Here is a 23,564-nt window from a genome sequence, read left to right on the forward strand (position 1 = left end):
TTCAACCTGGGAGGCAGAGGTTGCAGTGAGCTGAGCTCACACCACTGTACTCCAGACTCCCTCTCAAAAAAAAAAAAGAAAGAAAATGTGCTAAAGATTCAAAAGGTACTTAACAAAAGAAAAAGCCAAAATGATAGAAAAGATCTCAATCTATTTAGTTATCAAGAAAATGCAAATTAAAACCACAGTGAAATACAACCATATTATCATGAGATTAGCTGAAATTAATAAGCCTGACAATACCAAGTGCTGATAATGATGGGAGCAGGTAGGAACCACCCACACTGATGGGGCGAGGGTGAACTGGGGAAGTGTGGTGTCATCTCATCAATGTGAAGGTACCCATAACCCCAGACCTAGTACTTCCACTCCTAAGTACTCACCCTTCAAAAACATATGCTTATATACCAGGTGGCAAACACTAGAATCTTCCTGGGAGCACTCTTTCTACCAGCTAAAACTGGAAACAAGCCATGTATTCCACCAACAGTATAACAGATAAATAAATTCTGGTATATGCATTCCTCAACAAAAATAAATTAACTACAACTATACACAATAAAATGAATGAATTTTAAAAGCATAATGGTAGAAGACTCTGCTTCTGCGTAGGAAAGAGTACTGGTGGCAGACCAGCACTCCTGCCTCAGGTGAGATTAAAAACTGAATAAAATGCAGAAATCATCTTTGGGAGGCAGCAAGTTGCTGCTCAGCAAAGACAACTAGAAGAGTTAAGATTCCAGAGAGGGAAAACCTTCCGGGAAGCGAGCTGAGCTGCAGCTATCTTTATGCTGTCGGTGTTCAGGGATTCCACCCCTACAGGAGGCTGAGTATTCCACTTGGGTGGAGCAGTGCCACCAGGACATGAAGAAACCTACAGAGCTTTTGGCAGAGGCTAGGAATATCAAGAGCACAGCCACCTTCTGCAGGACATGTGCTGAATCCTGTGGCTGTATGCAGCAGGAGACCAACAGCCCGTGTGGAAAACCTCTGAAAAACAGAATGGGGTCGTTAAGAAGCCACGAGGAGACCAACACCATGACTGGGAAGCCGTCAGAGGAAAAGAGACACATGGACACACCAGGCACTGGCAGAAAGCCCAGGAGAGCAGAGGCCGGCTGGGCCAGGTGTGGACTGGACTGCAGTGACCAGCCAGCCACTACTCTACTTGCCTAGGAGAGGAGGGGAATTTCTCTTAAGGAAGATGACATTGTCTGGACCCTCCATAATGTTTTTATGCACAACACACAATATTCAATCAAAAAGGCCAGGCCTGGTGGCTCATGCCTGTAATCCCAGCACTTTGGGAGGCTGAGGCAGGCAGGTGGCTTGAGTCCGGGAGTTTGAGACCAGCCTGAACAACACAGTGAAATCCTGTCTCTATTAAAAAATAATAACAATAGAAAAAACTAACTGGGCATGGTGGTGTGACCTGTAGTCCTAGATACTCAGGAGGCTATAGTGGGAGGATCACTTGAGCCCAGGAATTCAAGGCTGCAGTGAGCCATGATCACCACTGTACTCCAACCTGGGCAACAGACCAAGACTCTGTCCCACAAAAGAAAAAAAAAAAAAAAAGAAAACACAGACAAGAGCAACAGACCCAAAAGTGATCCAGATAGCACTGTCAGATAACAATAATTAATCTGTGTATTCAAGGCAGCAGAAGAATAGATTAGGAAAACGTATGGAATAATGAGAATTTTTTTCCAGAGTACCAGAATTATAACAGAGAAATAAAAATTCTAAACTGAAAAGACAATATCTAAAATGAGGAACTCATCAGGGTTTCACAGCAGATTAGAAATTTCAGAAGACAGGATTAAAAAATATGAATAAAAGAAAATGGAAAATATCCAAACTCAAGTATATATATATTAAAAAATGCAAAATATAAAAAAGAACATTAAAGGCACGTGGGACTCAGAGAAAAACTTTTGTAAAAGTGTATTTGGAGTCCCAGAAGGAGAGAAGAAAAAAATGAGGAAGAAGCAATATGGCAAGAGAAGATGGCTGTAATTTTTCTCAAACAGATAAAAGACATCATTTTACAGATTCAAGAAGCCCTGTGGACATCTTGAAGATTTCAAAGAACATCACAGGAAATTTTCAAAGAACATTACCTCTATAAATATGTCATAGTAAGATGGCTGCAATCCAAAGAAAAATAACATTTTTTAAGCCACCAAACACATTACTATCAACAGAGCAACAATGGTCTGGCATCTTCTCAAAAGCCACTAACAGTTATCTTTGCACTGCTGAAAGAAGATAAACATGAAATAGAACCTTCAAAAATGAAGCTGCCGGCAAACCTACAGTACAATGAACACACAGAAAGTTTTGCAGGCCAGAAGGAAATGATTACCCAGGAAAATATAGAATTTCAGGAAGGAATGAATATAGTAAAAGAAAGAATAAAAATGTATGACTGATTAAAAAAAAAAAAAAATACAATGGGCCAGACATGAGAGCTCACGCCTGTAATCCCAGCATTTTGGGAGGCTGAGGTAGGCAGACTGCTTGAATTCAGGAGTTTGAGACCAGCCCAGGTCATATGACAAGACCTCGACTCTACTAAAAACACAAAAAAGTAGCCAAGCATGATGGTGCGTGCCTAGTGGTCCCCAGATACTAGGAAGGCTGAGGTGGGAGGATTGCCTGAGCCCTGGGGGCAGAGGTTGCAGTAAGCCAAGATCACGCCTCTACTCTCCAGCCTGGGGGACCGAGCACAATCCTGTCTCAAAAAAACAAACACAATGGTAGTTAACCCCTTACACTTTGTAAATAAATGCAGACAAACTACAAGACAAGGAGAATGTACAAAAAAAAAAGTATGTCACAGGCTGGGTTCTTCACAAAGCAGATGCTAAGACAGGCTCAGGCATGTAAAAGGATTACTAGAGAATAAAGATCTGTGACTGGAAAAGACAGGGAGCAAGACTGGGCAGGAGGAGCAGTCAAACTGCAATGTAGAACTGACAGTCTCCACAAGCCCAATGCTGTTTGTAAGGAAAGTCGACGCTAACAAGAACTAGGCCCTTGTCCCACTGCCTTGTTTGGCCACTGGCCAGGGACTACCCTGCCAACAGCATGACCTAGATTTGAATGCTGATTTAACAGGTGGAGGCTGTGAGCTAGCCACACTCCTCAAAGGCTGGCAATGAGCATCTTGCCAATCTTCTAATGAAAACATATGTAAAAATTCTAAACGACTTACTGGCAAATCAAATCTGGGTGTATATTTAAAAGGGTAAGATATTAAGACCAAGTGGGATTTATTCTAGGAATGAAGGGCTGCTTTAAATTAGAAAATTAATCAAAATAATTCACCAAATTAATGGAGGAGGAAAACCATATGATCATCTTGCTAGCAGCAGAAAAAGCATTTGACAAAATTCAATCCCAACTCATAACAACTTTTAACAAACAAGAACTAGAAGCGAACTTTCTTAATCTGACAAAGAGTTTCTACCAACAAACAAGCAAGCAAAACTACAGAAAACATCATACTTAATTACCACAGGCTTTTCCTCAGACGGAAAAACAGGCAAGAATGCCCGCTCTTCAACATTGCTCTATTTCACACTGTACTGGAGGTTCTCACTTGTGCAAAAAGCAAAAAATAAATAAATAAAATAAAATAAAATAAAATAAAAGTATTAGAAAGGACAAAATAACTGTTGCTGTTCACAGATAATGTGATTTTTGTAAACAGGTAATCCAAAAGATATATAGGCTACTAATTATGAGTAAACAAAGAACTAATAAGTTAACTTACTGAGATCACAGGATACAAAGTCATTATTTTAAAATAATAATAATATAGATTGCACTTCTATATATAAGCAACAAATCAGTAGAAAAAAGTAAAAATCACAGCATTTGTAATAGAAATGCATCTAATAAAAGATGCTCAAGACTGCATTCCAAAGTATAAAAACAATTCTGAGAGAAATTAAAGCAGGCCTTTAAAAAGGGGAAAATATTCCACAGTCATAAAACGGAAGTTTCATCATTGTAATAGCAGTTGAGTATCCCTTATCTGAAATGCTTGAGATTATAAGTGTTTTGGATTCCAAATTTTTTTAGATTTTGGAATAACTGCATTATATATACTTCCCAGTTGAGCATCACAAGTCCAAAAATCAGAAATCCAAAATGCTCCAATGAGCATTTTCTTTGAGCATCATGTCACCTTCAAGCAGTTTCAGATTTTAGAGCATTCTGGATTTTCACATTTGGGATACTCTCAACCTATAAAACATTTATGCGGTGAGCCGAGATTGCGCCATTGCACTCCAGCCTGGGCAACAAGAGCGAAACTCCGTCTCAAAAAAAAAAAAACATTTATTCAATTGAACTAGAGCTTCAATGCAATGCCAGTCAATATCCCAGTAGTAATTTTTATGGAAATTGACAAGTTAATTCTAAAGTTTACTTGGAAATGCAAACAGCCAAGAAGAGTCAAGGCAATCCTGAGGAACAATCACAGAGCTAGAGGACTCATAAAGCTACAGTAATTCCGAGTGTGGACAGACAGCAGACTGACAAAACCCAAAGGAGCCCAGAAACAGACCTATAAGTATACCTTCCACCTGATATATAACAAAGTAACACTACAGTACTTTGGGGAAAGGACTGCCTTTTCAATAAATGATACTGAGTCAATTAGATACTCATAAGAAAAGGACTCCAACTTCATTCCATACACAAAATTAAATTCTAAATGGATCATGACACCTAAATGTGAAAAGCGTTTTAATAAGGTTTTAGACGACCATGTAGGAGAATATCTTTGTGACCTTGATTTGGTGAAAAGTTTCTAAACTGGACAACTTAGCTACAATACAGGAAAAAAAAAATAGGTAAGTTAGATTACATTAAGATTTTTCATTCATTAAAGGCCATAATTGTCTGGGTACGGTGGCTCACGCCTGTAGTCCCAGAACTTCGAGAGGCCGAGGTGGGCGGATCACAAGGTCAAGAGATTGAGATCATCCTGTCCAACGTAGTTAAACCCCATCTCTACTAAAATACCAAAAAAAATTAGCTGGGCATGGTGGTATACACCTGTAGTCCCAGCTACTCAGGAGGCTGAGACAGGAGAATCACTTGAACCTGGGAGGCAGAGGTTGCAGTGAGCTGAGATGGTGCCACTGCACACCAGCCTGGCAACAGAGCAAGACTCCACATCAAAAAGAAAAAAAAAAAGCCGTAATTAAAAGTGTTAAAAGGCAATCCAAATAGTGAGAAGACACTGCAAAACATGTTATCTGACAAAATATGCCTATCTGATGCCTATCTGAAACATACAAAGCAATAGGAGGCTAGGTGCAATGGCTCACACCTGTAATCTCAGCTCCCAGCACTCTGAGAGGCTAAGATGGCAGGACTGCTTTAGCCAGGAATTCAGTATCAGCCTGGGCAACAGAGGGAGACCCCCATCTCTACCAAAAAAAAGTTGCTCTTTTTTTTTTTTTAATTAGCTGGGTGTGGTGATATGAGCCTATGTTCCCAGCTACTCAGGAGGCTGAGGCAGGAGTATCTCTTGAGCCCAGAAGGTCAAGGCAGTAGTGAGCTATGATTGCACCACTGCACTCCAGCCTGAGTGACAGAGTGAAACCTGTCTCAAAAAAACATATATATATATAAAGAAAAAAAGAGTAGCACACAAACAGAAAAATGAGCCAAATATTTGAACAATTCATAAAAGTGGATATTCAAACAACCAGTAAGCATATGAAAAGCATAATCTGTCAGCAAGCAAATGCAAATTAGCCTGCACTACAACACACCTACAAGAAAGACTATAATGAAATAAACAATATCAAAAGCTGGTGAGGATGGAGAGTAACTGGGACTCCTCATATACTCACTGCCTGTAGGAGTGAAAACTACTGCACTGCCTTTGGAAAATTGTTTGGCAGTATGTCCTAAAGCTGAACCCAATTCTGCTTCTGCTTTTATACCCAGCACAAATGCCTACATCTTCTCGCCAAGAGACTCACATAAACATGTCCATAACAGCACTACACACAATAGCCCCACAGTGGAAACCACCCAAATGTCTATCTACCTAAGAGTGTGTAAATAAGTTCTAGTATATTCAGACAATAAAATAATATCCATCAATGAGAATAAACTTAAAGAACACCTGTTTACAAAAAATATTTAAAGCAGGTAAAGCCAACAGTGTGCACAGTCAGGACACCAGTTACCCTTCACGTGTGGGAGGATGTTAGTGCTGGAGGTGCAGGAGGGGCTTGGGAACCTGGCAACACTTCTGCTTGGAGTGCTGATTACAGGATCATATTCACTCTGTGAATTCATCAGGTTGTATATATGCTTACTATTTGTGTTACAAAAAAACATAATATAGAACCAAACGGTGCCAAACACACAAAAATACATACTGCATGATTCCCCTTATACAAAGTTAAAAACAAGACAAAACTAAACTGCCTTGTTCAGAATGCATATAAAGAACACTCAAAATACTAGAACCCAGAGCAATGGCAGTCACCATTTATCGGTGAGTTGTCCCCTCTGGTGGGATGGGTACCTGGTGTAGGTCAATGTTCTATTTATCTGCCAGTTGTGCTGGCTTCTTAGGAATATTATCAAGCTGTATGTCTATGCCGTGTTACATGTGTGACATTCTACAGCTAACCCAGAAGCACGACTGCTTTCTGTTAACACTTGCCATAGGTGAGAGTGTAGGTGGCCTTCCCAGTTGTATCCAAAGCAGTCAGACAGGGGGATTTGGGCTGTGTTGTGCCCCAGCGCTGCAAGGTGGCCAACAGCGACGGCGGTCGGGGGACACCTGCAGTGAGAGGCTCCCCTCTCAGCACACTCGTCTCACTTCCCTCAGGCTTCGGCTGATTTGGATCTGGTTGCTGAACTATAAGCAAAATCAAAATTTAAAAATCATCAATTCAGAGCACTACAAACACACTCGGTTTTTAAGCATTCATAGTTTATAATTTTGTTTTTTAATTCCAACTACAAAAAGCTTACAATAATTTGTTTAGAGTTTTGTATCACAGTCACCGACCAATTAACCAAAGGACTAAAGGAGCTTCAGTCCTAGATGATGACAGTTTTAAAATAAAGTTAAAAACAACCAACCATTGACCACAGCCTCACAGATAAAGGTGACCACAGACACAGTCCCAACTCTGGACAGGACTGTGGCATCACAGCAGTGAACAGCCAGGCATCTACAGCCCGAGGACCGGACCCCCGGTGGCCCACTCAGACAGGAGGAAAGCAAGCAGAACCACCACTTCAGCCTAGGGATCCAAACAATTACCACCATTTTGTTCAAAGAAAAATAATTAAAAGATTATTTGATTCTACATCTCCTGGAAAAAGACTAGTTTAATCTTTTTTTACTTTAAAAAGAATTACTTTAATCTTTTTCCAGGAGCTCTATAACCAAAATTTGCCCAAGTGGTAAAAAACACTGCTTTAAGAGGCATTCATACCAATTAACCCTGCATTTGAAAGGCACTGTGTAATGGTTAATGCTGATATATACTTTAATCCAGTCAGGTTGACAAAGTATTGTTCCTGGGTGTGTCTGTGAGGGTGTTGCCAAAGGTGATTAACATTTGAGCCAGTGGACTGGGAAAGGTAGACACACCCTCAATCTGGGTTAGCACAATCTAATCAGCTGCCAGGGAGGCCAGAATAAAAGCAGCCAGAAGAACAAGGAAAGACTAGATTGGCTTAGCCTCCCAGCCTACACCTTTCTCATGCTGGATGCCTCCTGATCTCGAACATTGGACTCCAAGTTCTTCAGCTTTGGGACTGGGACTGGCTTCCTTGCTCTCAGCTTGCAGATGGACTACTGTAGGACCTCACCTTGTCATCATGTGAGTCAATATGCCTTAATACACTCCCCTTTATATATACATCTATCCTATTAGTTCTGTCCCTCTAGAAAACCTTGACTAATACACACTTCTGATTACAAAGGGGAAACAATCTCCTAAAAGCCATGTCTATTCCCCTGGTGTGGAGGAGACACTGGACTGGGCTGGTCTGCTACCAGCAGTGACACTGTACGAGTAGCCAAGGTCTGCAAGTGGGGCTAGCGAGGGGCTCCTGTGCCTCTAACGACACTCTCACAAGCTTGTACTGGCTTCATTGCCGGTTTCTTTCTGTGTCTTACTAGTTTTCTTTTTAAAAAAATATATTTATATTCTTTCTTTCTAAATATGTATTTCGTTTATATATGAGAGGCTAAAATTCTGAAAAGCCCCCAAATCCATGCTGAAAATTATATACTTTAAAACCATGAGAAGGTAAGTATTTCAGAGTTAAAATTTAAATAAAAATTTAAATAACGTAGTTAAAACCTTTGAAGTATTTTTATGAAATGCTAAGTCACTTTAATATGAGCAGCAAATTTTCTACCTGCTTAAATGAATGAAGCAGTCATGTGATTCTAAATTCACCATTACACACAGTGACCACTGAGTCTGGATATAGAATATTTACAGCAATAGCCATGTATAATACACATTTCCCTGTGTTTCTCAACTTCCTGGCCACCCTGTTCATACAAATACAAAAGCTCAAAGTTGGACAACTCTTACCTTCCAACAATTCCTCAAAATCGTCTACAAAGAACTCCTTCAGTGGGGGGCGCTTTGGCCTCTTCAGGGTGTTAAGAAGCTGCTGGATTTTGGAGGACACTCTGCTGTTCACAGGGACACCTGTCATGGGAAGGACAGAGGAGCACTGAGGCCAGGACACATCACACCCTCTGGAGAAGTGGACACAGGTGTAAGGCCCATGGACAAACCACATGATTCATCAGTTTACAAATCCATCCACGTGTGGACCCCACTGGGCAGTCATTTTGGAATTAATTCATTTAGCAACCACTTATTGAATACCTTCCAGGAAATAGGACTTGTTCTAAGCCAGCAGTTTCTAAAATGGTCCAGGGACCCCTGGGGCATCCAAGACCCTTTCAGGAGGTTTATGAGGTCACGACTATTCCATGGTAATGTTAAGAAGTCATTTGCCAGCTGGGCGGTGGCTCAGGCCTGTAATCCCAGCCAAAGTGGCAGAGGATTGCTTAAGGCCAGAAGTTTAAGACTAGCCTATTTAACATAGCAAGATCCTGTCTCTACAAAAAATTTTAAAATTGAAAAATCAACAGAGTCTCTATTTAAAAAAAAAAAAAAAGGGGGGGGGGCTGGGCACAGTGGCTCACTCCTGTAATCCCAGTACTATGGGAGGCTGAGGTGGGTGGATCACCTGAAGTCAGGAGTTCAAGAACAGCCTGACCAACATGGTGAAATCCCGTCTCTACTAAAAATACAAAAGTTACCTGGGTGTGGTGGCACATACCTGTAATCCCAGCTACTCAGAAGGCTGAGGCAGGAGAATTACTTGAACCTGGGAGGCAGAGGTTGCAGCAAGCTTTAAACCCTGTCTCTACTAAAAATACAAAAATTAGCCAGACATAGTGGTTACCCAGGCGTGGTGGTACATGCCTGTAATCCCAGCTACTCGAGAGGCTGAGGCAGGAGAATCACTTGAACCTGGAAGGTGGAGGTTGAAATGAGCCAAGATCGGGCCACTGAACTCTAGCCTGGGCAACAGTGAATCTCCATCTCAAAAAATAAAATAAGGAAGAAAACAAACACAATTTAAAAAAATAGGTGAAAGTATAACAGATACTTTCCTTACAAAGATGGCAAACAGGTACACAGAAAGATGCTGCTCAACACACCATCATCCATTAGGGAAATGCAAATTAAAACCTTAATGCGATACTTCTACATGCCTATTAGGATGGTTAACATAATACCAATTGTTGGAGAGGGTGTGGAGGAACTGGTACTCTCACTACTAATAATGAGAATGTAAAATGGTACAAACACATTGGAAAACAGTGTGGCAGTTTCTTAAGAAGTTAAAATAGGCTGGGCACAGTGGCTCACACCTATAATCCCAGCACTTTAGGTGACCAGGGTGGGTGGATCACTTAAAGCCAGGAGTTTGAGATCAGCCTAGACAACATGGTGAAACCCCATCTCTACCGAAAATACAAAAATTAACTGGGCATGGTGGCACATGCCTGTAATCCCAGCTATTCGGGAGGCTGAGGCATGAGAATCGCTTGAACCCAGGATGGTGAAGTTGCAGTGAGCCAAGATCACACCGCTGCACTCCAGCCTGGGCAACAGGGTGAGACTCAGTCTCCAAAAAAAAAGTTAAAATGCACTTTATATTTTTTATTAAAAATACATTTTAAGGCCGGGCGCGGTGGCTCAAGCCTGTAATCCCAGCACTTTGGGAGGCTGAGGCAGGTGGATCACAAGGTCAAGAGATCGAGACCATCCTGGTCAACATGGTGAAACCCCGTCTCTACTAAAAATACAAAAATTCAGCTGGGCATGGTGGCGTGTGCCTGTAATCCCAGCTACTCAGGAGGCTGAGGCAGGAGAATTGCCTGAACCCAGGAGGCGGAGGTTGCGGTGAGCCAAGATCGCGCCATTGCACTCCAGCCTGGGTAACAAGAGCGAAACTCCATCTCAAAAAAAAAAAAATACATTTTAAATTAAAAATATAATTCAGCCATTCTACTTCTAGGTATTGACCCAAAAGAAATAAAAACACATCAATGCAAAAACGTGTACAAGATTGATTATTCATAGCAGCTTTACTTGTAACAGGCTCAAACTAGAAACAACCTAAATACACATCAACAGGTAAACAGACAAATTGTAGTGCATACATCTAATGAAATATTACTCAATGAAAAGAATAACTATTGGCACAAGAACATGAATGAATCTCAAAATAACTATGGAGAGTGGTATATGGCAGACCATAAAACTATGTGATGCCATTTATATAAAATTCTAGAAAACACAATCTAATCTATAGTGACAGAAAGTAAATCAGTGGTTGCCTGAAGGGTAGGGGGAAAGCCAGAAAGATTCGAAGAGGGGATGACCATGGAACACAAGGACACTTTGGGCGTGCTGGATGTGGTCACTATCTTGATTGTAGTGATGCTTTCACAGGTGTACAAATGTCTTAAAATTTATAAAATTGTACACTTTAAATATGTGCAATTCATTATGTCAATTACCCTTCAATTAACCTCTTAATTTTTTTTAATACAAAGAGTAATAAATTGAATTAAAAACACATCTAGCCAATGTATAGACTGCTTCATTTTGATTCAGTATTTGTCTTCTGCCTCTGGACAAGGAGATGAAAGCCCTCAACAAAATCTGATACTCTTGTTTGGGAGTACCAAAATATATGATAGGCCTAGCTCTGAGCTCCTCTAAATTTTTCTGTGATTTAAATTGGTATTTTGGGGGGAAAAAAACTGACATCATTTTGATAAAAGACATGGAAGACTGTTTCAAAAAGAATGGTATAAATGAGGACATCATGAAAGTGATACTGACATCTCTGAGCCTGCACATGGGAAACCATGATTGCTGTTGTACCGATTTCACAGGCTGCTGAGGATGGAGAGTGCAGAGGCTGTTCTGTCGCAGGTGGGTGTGTGCACTCGCACTGACTAAGTCGCTGTCTGCCACATTGAATCTAAATAAAGACACTTCCCACAGCTTCTCATTTCCCTACTATATTACAGACTGAAACTCCTTTTGCATCCTATCTAAATGTGGAAGTCTTTTCCCTCCCTACTCTCCTTGTTCCCTCCACCCCATCCCGACCAATTCCATAGATATTTCCAATTATTTCTCCACATGATGCTTTCTGTAATAACATTAACTGCACACACTGGTTTCCATTTATCTGCACTGATTGATTAAAACTGATAGCTGGCTTGGGTTTGCTACAGTAAATACATTAAAACTGTGTTCAATACCTGAAGAGAAAACCTGTGCTCTGCTGTTTCACAAGGAGAAAGAGAGGCATGCTCACCATCTGCTGTTTCCAGCATGCTTCCACTGCATCCCCGAGGAACACTTCTCACAGAAGCCACCTGCGGACGCTCAAAGTATGAATGCTCCACGAGGCCTGTGGTGACATCAGGAGGGGCAGAATGCAGATCTGCTTTTGAAAAACACACCCAAAATGAAGTTGCGATTAAGTCAAAGGAGTATTAAGCTGCTCTTCAAGCCCCGTTAGTCTAAAGCTCCATTAGCTGAGCTCTAAGTGGGGAGAATGTGGTATTCTGATTAATTTTGTTTTCTTGGCTGACCAAAGGCATACTGGGAAACTATGAACTCCCAGACATGTTACGCAGAGATCACGTGCACATGGGTGGCTCGACTCTCAAAGGGATCCAGACTCAGAACCACCAACTTCAGCACAGAAAAAGGGACAAAGTAAACCTGCTGTCACAATAACCTGATGAGATTTCAGTTAGAAGTTCCCTCAAGGGGCTGGGCACGATGGCTCATGCCTGTAATCCCAGCACTTGGGGAGGCCAAGGTAGGCAGATTACCTGAGGTCAGGAGTTCAAGACCAGGCTGGCCAACTTGGCAAAACCCTGTCTCTACTAAAAATACAAAAATTACCTGGGCGTGGTGGCACATGCCTGTAATCCCAGCTACTGGGGAGGCTGAGGCAGGAGAATTGCTTGAACCCAGGAGGCAGAGTTTGCAGTGAGCTGAGATAGCACCACTGCACTATAACCTGGGCAACAGAGTGACACTCTATCTCGAAAATAATAATAATAAATTCCTTCAAGGAAGCAAAAACAAGTTTGAAATCAATGGTCATCTCTACATTTTTTTTTAACATTATGAAAATAACAGCCAGGCTCATACAAATTGCTACAACCCCCAAAAAAGTATGCTGGACACCATACCTTTGCAGTCCTGAAAGAATAAAACTATAGAAGTTAAAACTTCCCCCCACTGCCAGTTAAAATATCTGCAAAACTAAGAGACCACAATCAAGTTCTTCTTTTTTTTTTTTTTGAGGTAGAGTCTTGCTCCATCACCGCCCAGTCTGGAGTGCAGTGGCACGATCTCGGCTCCCTGTCTCAGCCCCTTGAGTAGCTGAGATTACAGGCATGAACCACTACTCCTGGCCAATTTTTGTATTTTCAGTACAGACAGGGTTTCACCATGTTGGCCAAGCTGGTCTCGAACTCCTGGAGTCAAGTGACCCACCTGCCCCAGTACCCCCGATGTGCTGGATTTACAGGTGTGAGCCACCATGCCTGGCCACAATCAAGTTCTTAAAGTAGAATTGGTGTAACACTTAAAAACAGACATCACTCCTTTCATTGTCTGAATGTACATTTCTGCGTTTAATTTCTATGGTACAGTCTATCTGCTCAGAATGCTAGCTGACTACAAGTTCCAATAGGAATTATGGTTACAATTGGATCTACCACTAGGAAAGGCACTTCGTCTGTATGACTATAGAAATTGTGTTCTACCACACATGGACACAGGGAGAGGGGCATCATACACTGAGGTCAGCTGGCAGGCTAGGGGAGGGACAGGAGGGTGTGGGGAGGGTGGGGAGGGATACCGTGGGGAGAAATGCCAGATATAGATAATGGGGGAATGGAGGCAGCAAACCACCTTGCCATGTATGTACCTAAGCAACAACCCTGCGTGATCTGCACCTCTACCCCAGAACCTGAAGTACAATAAAAAATAAAAATAAAAAAAGAAATTGTGTTCTATCACAATACTGAATACACAGATACTTGCCCACTTACAAGAATCAACACTGGGGCCAACATGCTAGCTCACACCAGTAATCCCAGCACTTTGGGAGGTCGAGGCAAGCAGATTGGCTGAGGTCAGAAGTTCAAGACCAGCCTGGCCAACAAGGAGGAACCCTGTCTCTACTAAAAATACAAAAATTAGCTGGGTGTGGTGGCGCATGCCTGTAGTCCCAGGTACTCAGGAGACTGTGGCAAGAGAATCACTTGAATTTGGGAGGCGGATGTTGCAGTGAGCCAAGATTGCGCTACTGCATTCCAGCCTGGGGGACACAGTGAGACTCTGTTTCAAAAAAAAAAAAGAGTCAACATTGGCTAGGTGAAATGGCTCACATGTACAGTCCCAGCACTTTGGGAGGGTGAGGCAGGAGGATCACCTGAACCTAGAAATTTGAGACCAGCCTGGGCAACATAGCAAGATCCATCTCTTAAAAAAAAAACAGCTGGGCATGGTGGCAGACACCTATACTCCCAGCTACTTGGGAGGCTGAGGTAAAATGATCACTGGAGCCCAGGAGTTCCAGGATACAGTGAGCTAGGACCACACCACTGCACTATAGCCTGTGCCACAGAGTGAGACCTTATCTCAAAAAAAAAAAAAAAATCAACACTAGTCTATGTTAGGTAGAGATGACTAGCAATGTTTAATATTTTAATGAATGTACCTGTTGGTCTCACTGTGGTACTCCTAGGTACAATGTATAGCAGTAACTTTTTACTAGGGTTGTAGAAAGCTGAAGTATATGAAAGCATAAAGTCACTATCTGCATAGCAGAATATGCCTTTTGAAAAAAATCTAAACCGTTAGTTTTCACAATCCTTGAAAAATCCTGATGATGATCAAATTAGCATTTTAAAGTATGTCTATCAGGAGGTTCTTTTAGTTTAAAAAGAAATTTTCCCACTCTTCCAAATCTAGTGAAAACAATGATTTTAAAAGTATATATGCAAAAAAAGGTATACATAGTATACATATATGTAATACAGGTAGGTTTTAAAATTGCTATATAATGGCTGGGAGCAGTGGCTCATGCCTGTAATCCCAACATTTGGAAAGGCCAAGACATGAGGATCACTTGAGCCCAGGAGTTCAAGACCAGCCTGGAGAACATAGTGAAACCCCATCTCTATAAAAAAAAAATTCAAAATTTAGCTGGGCATGGTGGCATTTGCCTGTAGTCCAGCTACTCAGGAGGCTAAGGTGTGAGAATTTCTTAAGCCCGTGAGTTCAAGGCTGCAGTGAACTATAATCATGCCACTGTACTCCAGTGAGGGTGACAGAGCAAGACCCTGTGTCTAGGGAAAAAAAATAAAACAGCTGCGTAAAAATAAACAAAAGCTATATTCAAAATAAACTACTATAATTAAAAGTACTGCTTTTAAAAATAAGTATATTTGTATAAAAATGTTTAATATATTTTATTTCCTTTATCCAAAACTGAAAGTGATATTTTAAAAAATTATCTTTAACTGATATGTTCTACCTCAAATTTTTTACTTAATATGGTCTTCCTCTTTTCATGTTTCTTTCCTTTGTTTAAATTGAAGACACATCTAGTGTTAGAAAACAAAACAAAGGATGATTTCTGTAATAAGAAGAGGAAAGTTAAGTATTTTTCAGATTTAGAAATTCAAATTAACTATGTCCGATGAAAATTCAGGATGTGGGTAGCTACAATTCGTAGAAAACTACAAAGCTGTAAGTATGCTATTCAATAAAGTCCAGGTTAAGAATTTTTTTTTTTTTTTTTTGAGACGCAGTTTCACTCTTGTTACCCAGGCTGGAGTGCAATGGCGCGATCTTGGCTCACCGCAACCTCCGCCTCCTGGGTTCAGGCAATTCTCCTGCCTCAGCCTCCTGAGTAGCTGGGATTACAGGCACGCGCCACCATGCCCACCTAATTTTTGTATTTTTAGTAGAGACGGGGTTTCACCGTGTTGACCAGGATGGTCTCGATCTCTTGACCTTGTGATCCACCCGCCTCAGCCTCCCAAAGTGCTGGGATTACAGGCTTGAGCCACCGCGCCCGGCCAAGAATTTTTTAAATTAATAGAATTGATCATAAAATGTCAACGCTGGGACTAGCAAATAAGAAAGGAAGAGGTCATTATAGCTACATTTGCAGGAGTCAGGAGTTGTCTTCTATCAACACAGGTAATAAACCTACATTATAAATAATTGCAGCCAAGTCCTTTTCAGAGAATGAAAACATGTAATTTGAACACACATTAGAGTTAAATGCTTTGTTTAAAGACACCCCACCATCACTGAAAAGTTGAGGGCTATACGGTTAAACAGTCTGAACTGTGGCTAATTTTTCATGCTGAATAAAGCTTTTATTTCTAAAATAAAAACTCCTCATCACCAGGAAACAGTGTTGAGATGGCTCAGCAATGGCTAACAAACTCAGACTACAAATGTTTGCTCTCCTGCACCATCTCACCTAGAAAGGAACTTCTGGAAGAAGAAATGAGGTAATAGAACATTTAAAACTACTGTTTTCCTGCACCTGCCTCAGAATTGGAGTTAACTATGTATTTCTACAAAGTTAAACCTCCAATGATGAACAGAGAAGGAAAATAATGGTGCAAAAGCTGTTTTCAAGGTATGGACGGTACACCTCCCAGGAAAGGTGGGCAGCAGCCTCTGGCCATGGAACACCCAGGAAAGCTACAGAAATAATCTGGGCAGGCCATTTTCCAAAAAGGCACTTTCTCTGTGGAAAATGCTGCCTTCTCCTCCTACCCTGGCAGCCTTGGCAGTTACTCTATGAGCTGGAAGCAATGTGGAGTCAGAGCAGGGCACTGTGAGCTTTCATCTGAGACTGACACCTCAGAAGAAGGACACATGTTAAACACACAGATATACTGACTCAAACGAATAAAAAGTGAAGAGCAATAGTGACGTGCCCTACAGAGGATGCTGACACAGAAGCTGTGGGCCACTCAACATACCCAATCTGTCCCCAGTTCAGCCAAGTGACCAAGATTTTACAAAAAAGAGCTCAGTACATGAGCCCAGTAACAGCCTAAGGTGGTCCATGGGGACCCCACCACAAACACCAGCCTGTCATGGTTGCACTGCAGGTGCTCACCATTTCAGTTTTGGCAGAAAAGCAGCTAAAAGCAAAGAAACTGAACAGGAATCAAGAAAATGGTATCAGCCCTGGCTTCACCACTTAGGCTGCTGTGTGATCTTAGGCAGCTCACAATCACCTGACTTTCTGTCTTCCTTCCTCATCTAGGAAAAGAAAGGAGGGGATTAAGATGAGTCTTCAACAATATTGATTGTATTTTAAGGCACTTGTGTAAGAATGTATGTGGGCTTCACAAGCCAGCTACATACAGCTAACTATGCTGCCATTTTAGTTAAAAAAATTGAATTTCAAAGGATGAAAGGTTTGTACTTTTTTCATTTCTAAGATGAATGTAATTCAAATGACTGTATGATCTGGAAAAGATCCATGCATCCATATCATTAGCTCTGACTGATACCTTTTCAGGAGGAAGGCTGTCTAACCTGGTATCTGGAGGAGCAAAGGCCAGACCACACTGCAGCCTTCTTCCCTCACCTCAGAATTCCAGCCAGGTACCGAAACAACCAACGGCCCTGCACCTATGAACATACAGCCAAGAGGAAAGGCATGGAAAACAGAGAGGCAGCCAGGTCAAGGGTGATGGTTACAGCCACCAGCAGGTACATATGTGTGCTGACCATGCACTCCTGCACCTGCTATGCACACCAGCTGCCCCTCAAGAGCAGGAAAGGGTGTTATGACATTGAGAAACACCACACCCTTCTAGGGGACTAGGAGGGAGGCCCCATGCTCCAAAGGCCTAGGACTGCCAAATCACAGAAGCATCAAGAATTACTTTTGTTACCAAAAGGACATTTTCCAGATGAAAAAGAGGTAGGTCTTAGAGGGGAAAAATTTTGCAACTGAGCTGTATTGTTCAAAAGGTTACTAGGGGTTTAATCTGAATGATGAATTAACCAAATATTATCCTCATCTCTTTCAAGCAGTTATTAAAAGCTCAAACTCCGTTTACTGTTTCAGGCAGATAAGCCAGCATGGGCTATCTGGGTTGTGTGACCTCAGTCACTGGGAGAGCACTCAGGCCTGCAGCTAAGTCTGCAGGGAGGCGCCCAGCTCAGGTGCGCTCCACCTCCTCCTTGAAAAGGAGCGGTGCTGCTGCTGGGGCTTGGCGCCTCCATCCTGGACACTCCTGATCCCACTCTGCGGGCACAGGGGCCGCAGCAGCTTGTTACTGACCTATGTGGGTGTGGGCCTCAAGGCCTGCGAGTGCAGTGGCAGCGGCGGCCCCCGGCGTGGCTGCAGCACTGGGAGCGGCGATGGGTCTCCCTCCCGGGTGAGATGAGGTGGAGGATGCAGAGGATGAGGTGGACGAGCCCTGAATGACCTGCTCGAGCCAGGGCTCGACGCTGGAATGGCTCTGGAGCGGAGTGGAGGTGAGTCGCCCGGGTCGCCGTAAAGAGCCCTCATCTTCTGAGGCAGACGACGTGTCTGTGGTTAAAATAATGATGACAGGCATGATGTTGGGATGAGTCAAGAGAAGGACGGAGTTCCCACTCGCACTGGAGCCTCCCAAGCCTGTGTGCAGCATGCTTCTGTACACCTGGCACAGCTCTGCAGTCACCTTGAAGGTCACCCTTAATCTAGAAGGGTATGCAAGGAGGCCTACTGTGGAGAAAATGATTCCATGAGCCTCCAGCTCCCCAGAAACCACACACACTCAAAGTGAAGACAGCCTGTTGTCTCCTAAACGGCTTCAGCATATACCTCAGTGGGGTCCCGAGTACCAAAGAAGACCCTGACTGGTAAGCATTCTGTGAATATCTAGTGCTGTGCTACATGTCCACACAGAGTCAGATATCATATCCACGCATCAGTCAACATCACCCAGGAGCAAGACTGCACCCGGCCCTACACCTTGGAGGTAGAGAGGCAGCATCCTGGCCTGTGCACGGCCGCAGCAACAACATGGTGGCCATGGGAGGCCCGCAGCCCTGTCTATATGCATCCTTTCAGGGGAATCGTGAACTAGCTCTAAAAAGAATCCCTTCCCCAAGACAACTGCTTCAGTCAACAAAATTAATTGTAAGTTAAGGTTTCTTCAAGTCTGCATGACTGCGTGTTTATTATGGGTTTTAAAATTATTAAAATATTATTTTAAAATTAGATACTATCTATAGCTATATTTAGTAGAAACAATTATTTGACAACCATTTCTAAGTTTTTTTCAACAATAAACTTCTTTTGTTTTAAGGAAGAAAGCATTACCAAAACCACCAAATCATCTTGTGAATCTGGTGTGTTTGGTTTTATTGTATAGTATCTCCAAATGCATCAAATCAAAAATGGGTGTCACTATTTTTGTTACTCAAATATATGACAACAATACAAATTCACGAATGTGAAGTCATTAGACATTATCAACATCTTGTATAGTTTAACAGGAAGACTAAAATACATTATTGCTAGAGAGAAAACTCACATAAAAATTTTCATTTCTAATGGTACCAATAAAACCACAACAAAATAAGCCCCAAAACTTTCCAAATAGTCTTACACTGTTGCATGTGAGTCCTGGTTACAACCTGTTAAGTTATAGGTAATAAGATGAGAATAACTGTAAAATTCTTAATTCAGGAAGCTTTAGCTTAGTGCTTATTTTAGTTTCCTCTTTACTAAAAGACATAAATAGCATCTTAGTATCCACACAAAAAGTCTTATAGAAAGCTAGTATCCATTTGCAATAAGAACACTATGTACATCACAGATTTTCCGGTAAGGAATATGAGCATATGTAAACATTTTTAATCTCCAAATGTGTCCAATCTATACTACAGGCCAGACAGATATTCCAAACTCAATGGGAAGCAAACAGGACAACATCAGGTCTGTGAACCACTCAAAAAGGCCACTCCTGACACTGATTATCAATACCTGGAGGGGTGTAGGTCTCCACAGACGAATGCACAAGGACAGAACGTCTTTTCGAAGGCATAGGCATCTTCCTCTCTTTGTACTTGGCCAGAGCTGCTTGCACGGCTTCAGTGTGGACATCTACAAGGGAAGGACAGCAGTAACAATACTTTTTATAAGATTGGTTATAAAGTAACAAATTAAGTTTCATGTTTTTGTTTGTTTTCAGTGGGGGTAAAAGGAATAGAAGTTCTCTCTGTCTATCCCCACATGCTTGTCCTAGATTTCTTTAAATATTCATTTGTTTGTAGATCTAACTTTGGAATCACGTAAAATATTTCCACAGTTATAAAGCGAAACTGAATAAAAGAAAAATCCCCAAAATTGAAAATAAAGTGAAACAAATGAACCTAAATGTGTACCTAGTTGTTGGTTTAAACCAAGCTTGTTCAACCCAAAGCCCAGGGGCTCAGGAGGGCTTTCAATGCAGCCCAATACAAATTCGTAAAATTTTTTAAAACATTATGAGATTTGGCCAGGAATGGTGGCTCATGTCTGTAATCCCAGCACTTTGGGAGGCCAAGGCAGGTGAATCACCTGAGGTCAGGAGTTCGAGATCAGCCTGACCAGCATGGCAAAACCCTGTCTCTACTAAAAATTACAAAAATTAGCTGGGCGTGGTGGCAGGCGCCTGTAATCCCAGCTACGGTGGAGACTGAGGCAGGAGAATCGCTTGAACGGAGGAGGTGGAGGTTCTGGTGAGCCAAGATCGCACCATTGCACTCCAGCCTGGGCAACAAGAGCAAAACTCTGTCTCAAAAAAAAGAGAGAGAGACAGAGAGAAAGAAAAAGAGGAAGAAAAGAAAAGAGGTGAAGTACAGACCCTGCAGTCCTGAATCTGACAGACCACGTTAACTACAAAGAAATGTGGTACCCTGTCTTTTAGAAGTCTGTCTTACCCCTGTACATTGAAAATGCCTACAAACAACAACCAGCCCAATAGCAATCAGCATCCCTAGTGCCCAGACTGTGGTCTTAAAACACCATCCTCACTTAAAAACACCCTGAGAAGGCCAGGTGCGGTGGCTCACGCCTGTAATCCTAGCACTTTGGGAGGCCAAGGAGGGCGAATCACCTGAGGTCAGGAATTTGAGACCAGCCAATCAACACAGTGAAACCCCATCTGTACTAAAAATACAAAAATTAGCTGGGCATAGTGGCACATGTCTGTAATCCCAGCTACCTGGGAAGCTGAGGTAGGACAATTGCTAGAACCCAGGAGGCAGAGGCTGCAGTGAGCCGAGATCATGCCACTGCACTCCAGCCTGGGTGACAGAGCAAGACTCTGTCTCAAAACAAACAAACAAACAAACAAAACCACCCTGAGAAATGACAGATTCTGGATCTGGAGTAGGGGAAAAAATACCCAGGATGAGCCTAGAGCTTCTTTTCGTGCCTTAGTCTCCAGAGTACATGGGACTACAGGTATGTGCCACCACACCTGGCTAATTTTCGTATTTTTTGTAGAGATGGGGTTTTGCCATGTTGGTCAGGCTGGTCTCAAACTCCTGGCCTCAAGCAGCAATCCACCTGCCTCGGCCTCCCAAAGTGCTGGAATTACAGGTGTGGGCCACCATAGCCAACCATAATGCCTCTTCTTATAAGGATACTAATACCATCATGAGGGCTCCACCCCCATGATCTCATCTAAACCTAATTACCTCCCAAAGGACCAAACTCCAAATATCATCCCACTGGGGTTAGGCTTCAACATATGAATTTCAGAGAGGAGATATAATCCAGTCCACAGAATAGTGATAAAGAGAAAAATCTTAAAAGTGCCAGAGGAACACAAAGACACATTAGATACAACAGAACACATACACGAAACAAAGTTGAAAAACTAACACTACTGATTTTAACACTTCTTATTAAGGTACAATCATCAAGAGAACATTGTTTTGCCATAAAGACAGATGAGGGCCAGGTGCAGTGCCTCACATCTGTAATCCTAGCACTTTGGGAGGCTGAGGCAAGTGAATCATGAGGACAGTAGTTCGAGACCAGTCGGGCCAACATAGTGATATCCCATCTCTACTAAAAAAACAAAACATCAGCTGAGTGTGGTTGTGGGGACCTATAATCCCAGCTACTTGGGAGACTGAGGCAGGAGAATCGTGTGAACCCCGGAAGCAGAGGTTGCAGTGAGCCGAGATCGTACCACTACACTCCAGCTGGGGCAACGGTGTGAGACTCTGTCTCAAAGGTCAGGTGCAGTGGCTCAGGCCTGTAATCCCAGCACTTTGGGAGGCCGAGGTGGGTGGATCACGAGATCAAGAGATCAAGACCATCCTGGCCAAGATAGTGAAACCCCAACTCTACTAAAAAAAAAAAAAAAAAAAAAAAAAACAATAAAATTAGCTGGGCATGGTGGCGCGTGCCTGTAGTCCCAGCTACTTGGGAGGTTGAGGCAGGCGAATTGCTTGAACCCAGGAGGCGGAGGTTGCAGCGAGCAGAGATTGCGCCACTGCACTCCAGCCCGGTGCCTGGTAACAGCAAGAATTTGTCTTAAAAAAAAAAAGACAAATGAATAGATCAACAGAATAGAGTCCAGAAATAGATGCATGCATTTATGTGCAACTGCTTAAAAAAATAAAGCCCAAAGGGAATTCGTTGGAGAAAGCATAGACTTAAGGAATGGCTCAGGAACAGCTGAACATCTATATCCAAAAACATGAACTCTGATCCATACCTGTATTTACACTAGAATTAACTAAAAAACGGATCACAGACCTCAGGGCACTAAAATGGCACAAAAATCTAAAACTATAAAACTTGTACAAGAAAACACAACAGAGAATCTTTGTAATCTTGGATAATCAAAGATTTTCCTTTTTTTTTTTTTTTTTTTTTTGAGATGGCGTTTTACTCTTGTTGCCCAGGCTGGAGCGCAGTGGTGCTATCGCAGCTCACTGCAACCTCTGCCTCCTGGGGTCAAGTGATTCTCCTGCCTCAGCCTCCCAAGTAGCTGGGATTACAGGCATGCACCACCACACTCAGCTAATTTTGTATTTTCAGTAGAGACAGGGTTTCTCCATGTTGGTCAGGCTGGTCTCAAACTCCCAACCTCGGGTGATCCGCCCGCCTCAGCCTGCCAAAGTGTTGGATTACATGTGTGAGCCACTGCGCCTGGCCAGCAAAGATTTCTTAGACACAAGAACAAAAGCACTATCCATTTAAAAAAATGATAACTTAGACTTCATAAAGATTAAAAACTTCTGCTCTTCAAAAGATACTTTAAGGAAACACAAAGACAAACCACAGCCTGAGAGAAAATATTGGCAAATCATATTTATAAGACTTATATTCAAAAGATAAAGAATATACCTAGTACAACCTTCACAAGGGCAGAAATCAGTTTATTAATATCACTTACATGAGCAGGGGCAGGGTTGGGGAGAAGAGTGGGGACATGTAGAAAATAAGGAAGGGAAGAAGGAAGGAGACCTTTTCTATGACCACTTCCATGGGAAGTACACATATGTGTGCATGTGTATCTGCATCCAGGTATGAAGACAACATTGCTCAGTGAAATGCTGAGGGTGGCTATCTCAGGATTCAGAAGTTTCAAGTGATTTTTACCTTTACCTTTGTCCTTAAACTTGGTATAATTATTTTTTACATATTTAACACTAAGTATGTATTATTTATGTAATCAGAGAAGAAGCCATTTTCCAAGTGATAAAGTTTTTTATAAATGTATATCAAATTGATAAGACATTATCTGGTCAAATATTTCTTAGACTATTTCGTCACACTCCCTGTTGAAAAAAACAATTAAAATCTTAATCTTTGTCTTCAGTATTCTTAAAACAACCATTATCCCTATTAAAATTTTTTCTGAAAAAGGCATATCG

At 42.0% G+C, this 23,564-nt stretch overlaps 1 protein-coding gene across 6 annotated transcripts in view; it reads right to left on the reverse strand.

Annotated features, from left to right (window-relative positions):
* DIP2A (disco interacting protein 2 homolog A) overlaps positions 1 to 23,564 on the reverse strand; it is a 120,574-nt gene that overhangs the window by 60,224 nt on the left and 36,786 nt on the right. For 3 of the 6 annotated variants that reach the window (XM_032276509.1, XM_032276507.1, XM_032276505.1), the window contains exons 4-8: positions 19,669 to 19,788; positions 17,974 to 18,225; positions 11,935 to 12,066; positions 8,607 to 8,726; positions 6,707 to 6,904 (exon numbers count right to left, since the gene is read on the reverse strand). In XM_032276509.1, coding sequence (XP_032132400.1) covers positions 6,707 to 6,904; positions 8,607 to 8,726; positions 11,935 to 12,066; positions 17,974 to 18,225; positions 19,669 to 19,788 — 822 coding nt within the window. The remainder of the gene's footprint in view (positions 1 to 6,706; positions 6,905 to 8,606; positions 8,727 to 11,934; positions 12,067 to 17,973; positions 18,226 to 19,668; positions 19,789 to 23,564) is intronic. The other 3 variants (XM_032276508.1, XM_032276506.1, XM_032276510.1) reach the window with 2 other exon arrangements.

The sequence above is a fragment of the Sapajus apella genome, unplaced genomic scaffold (genome assembly GCF_009761245.1).
Source record: "Sapajus apella isolate SASKATOON/1434 unplaced genomic scaffold, GSC_monkey_1.0 scaffold8, whole genome shotgun sequence".
Taxonomy (NCBI): domain Eukaryota; kingdom Metazoa; phylum Chordata; class Mammalia; order Primates; family Cebidae; genus Sapajus; species Sapajus apella.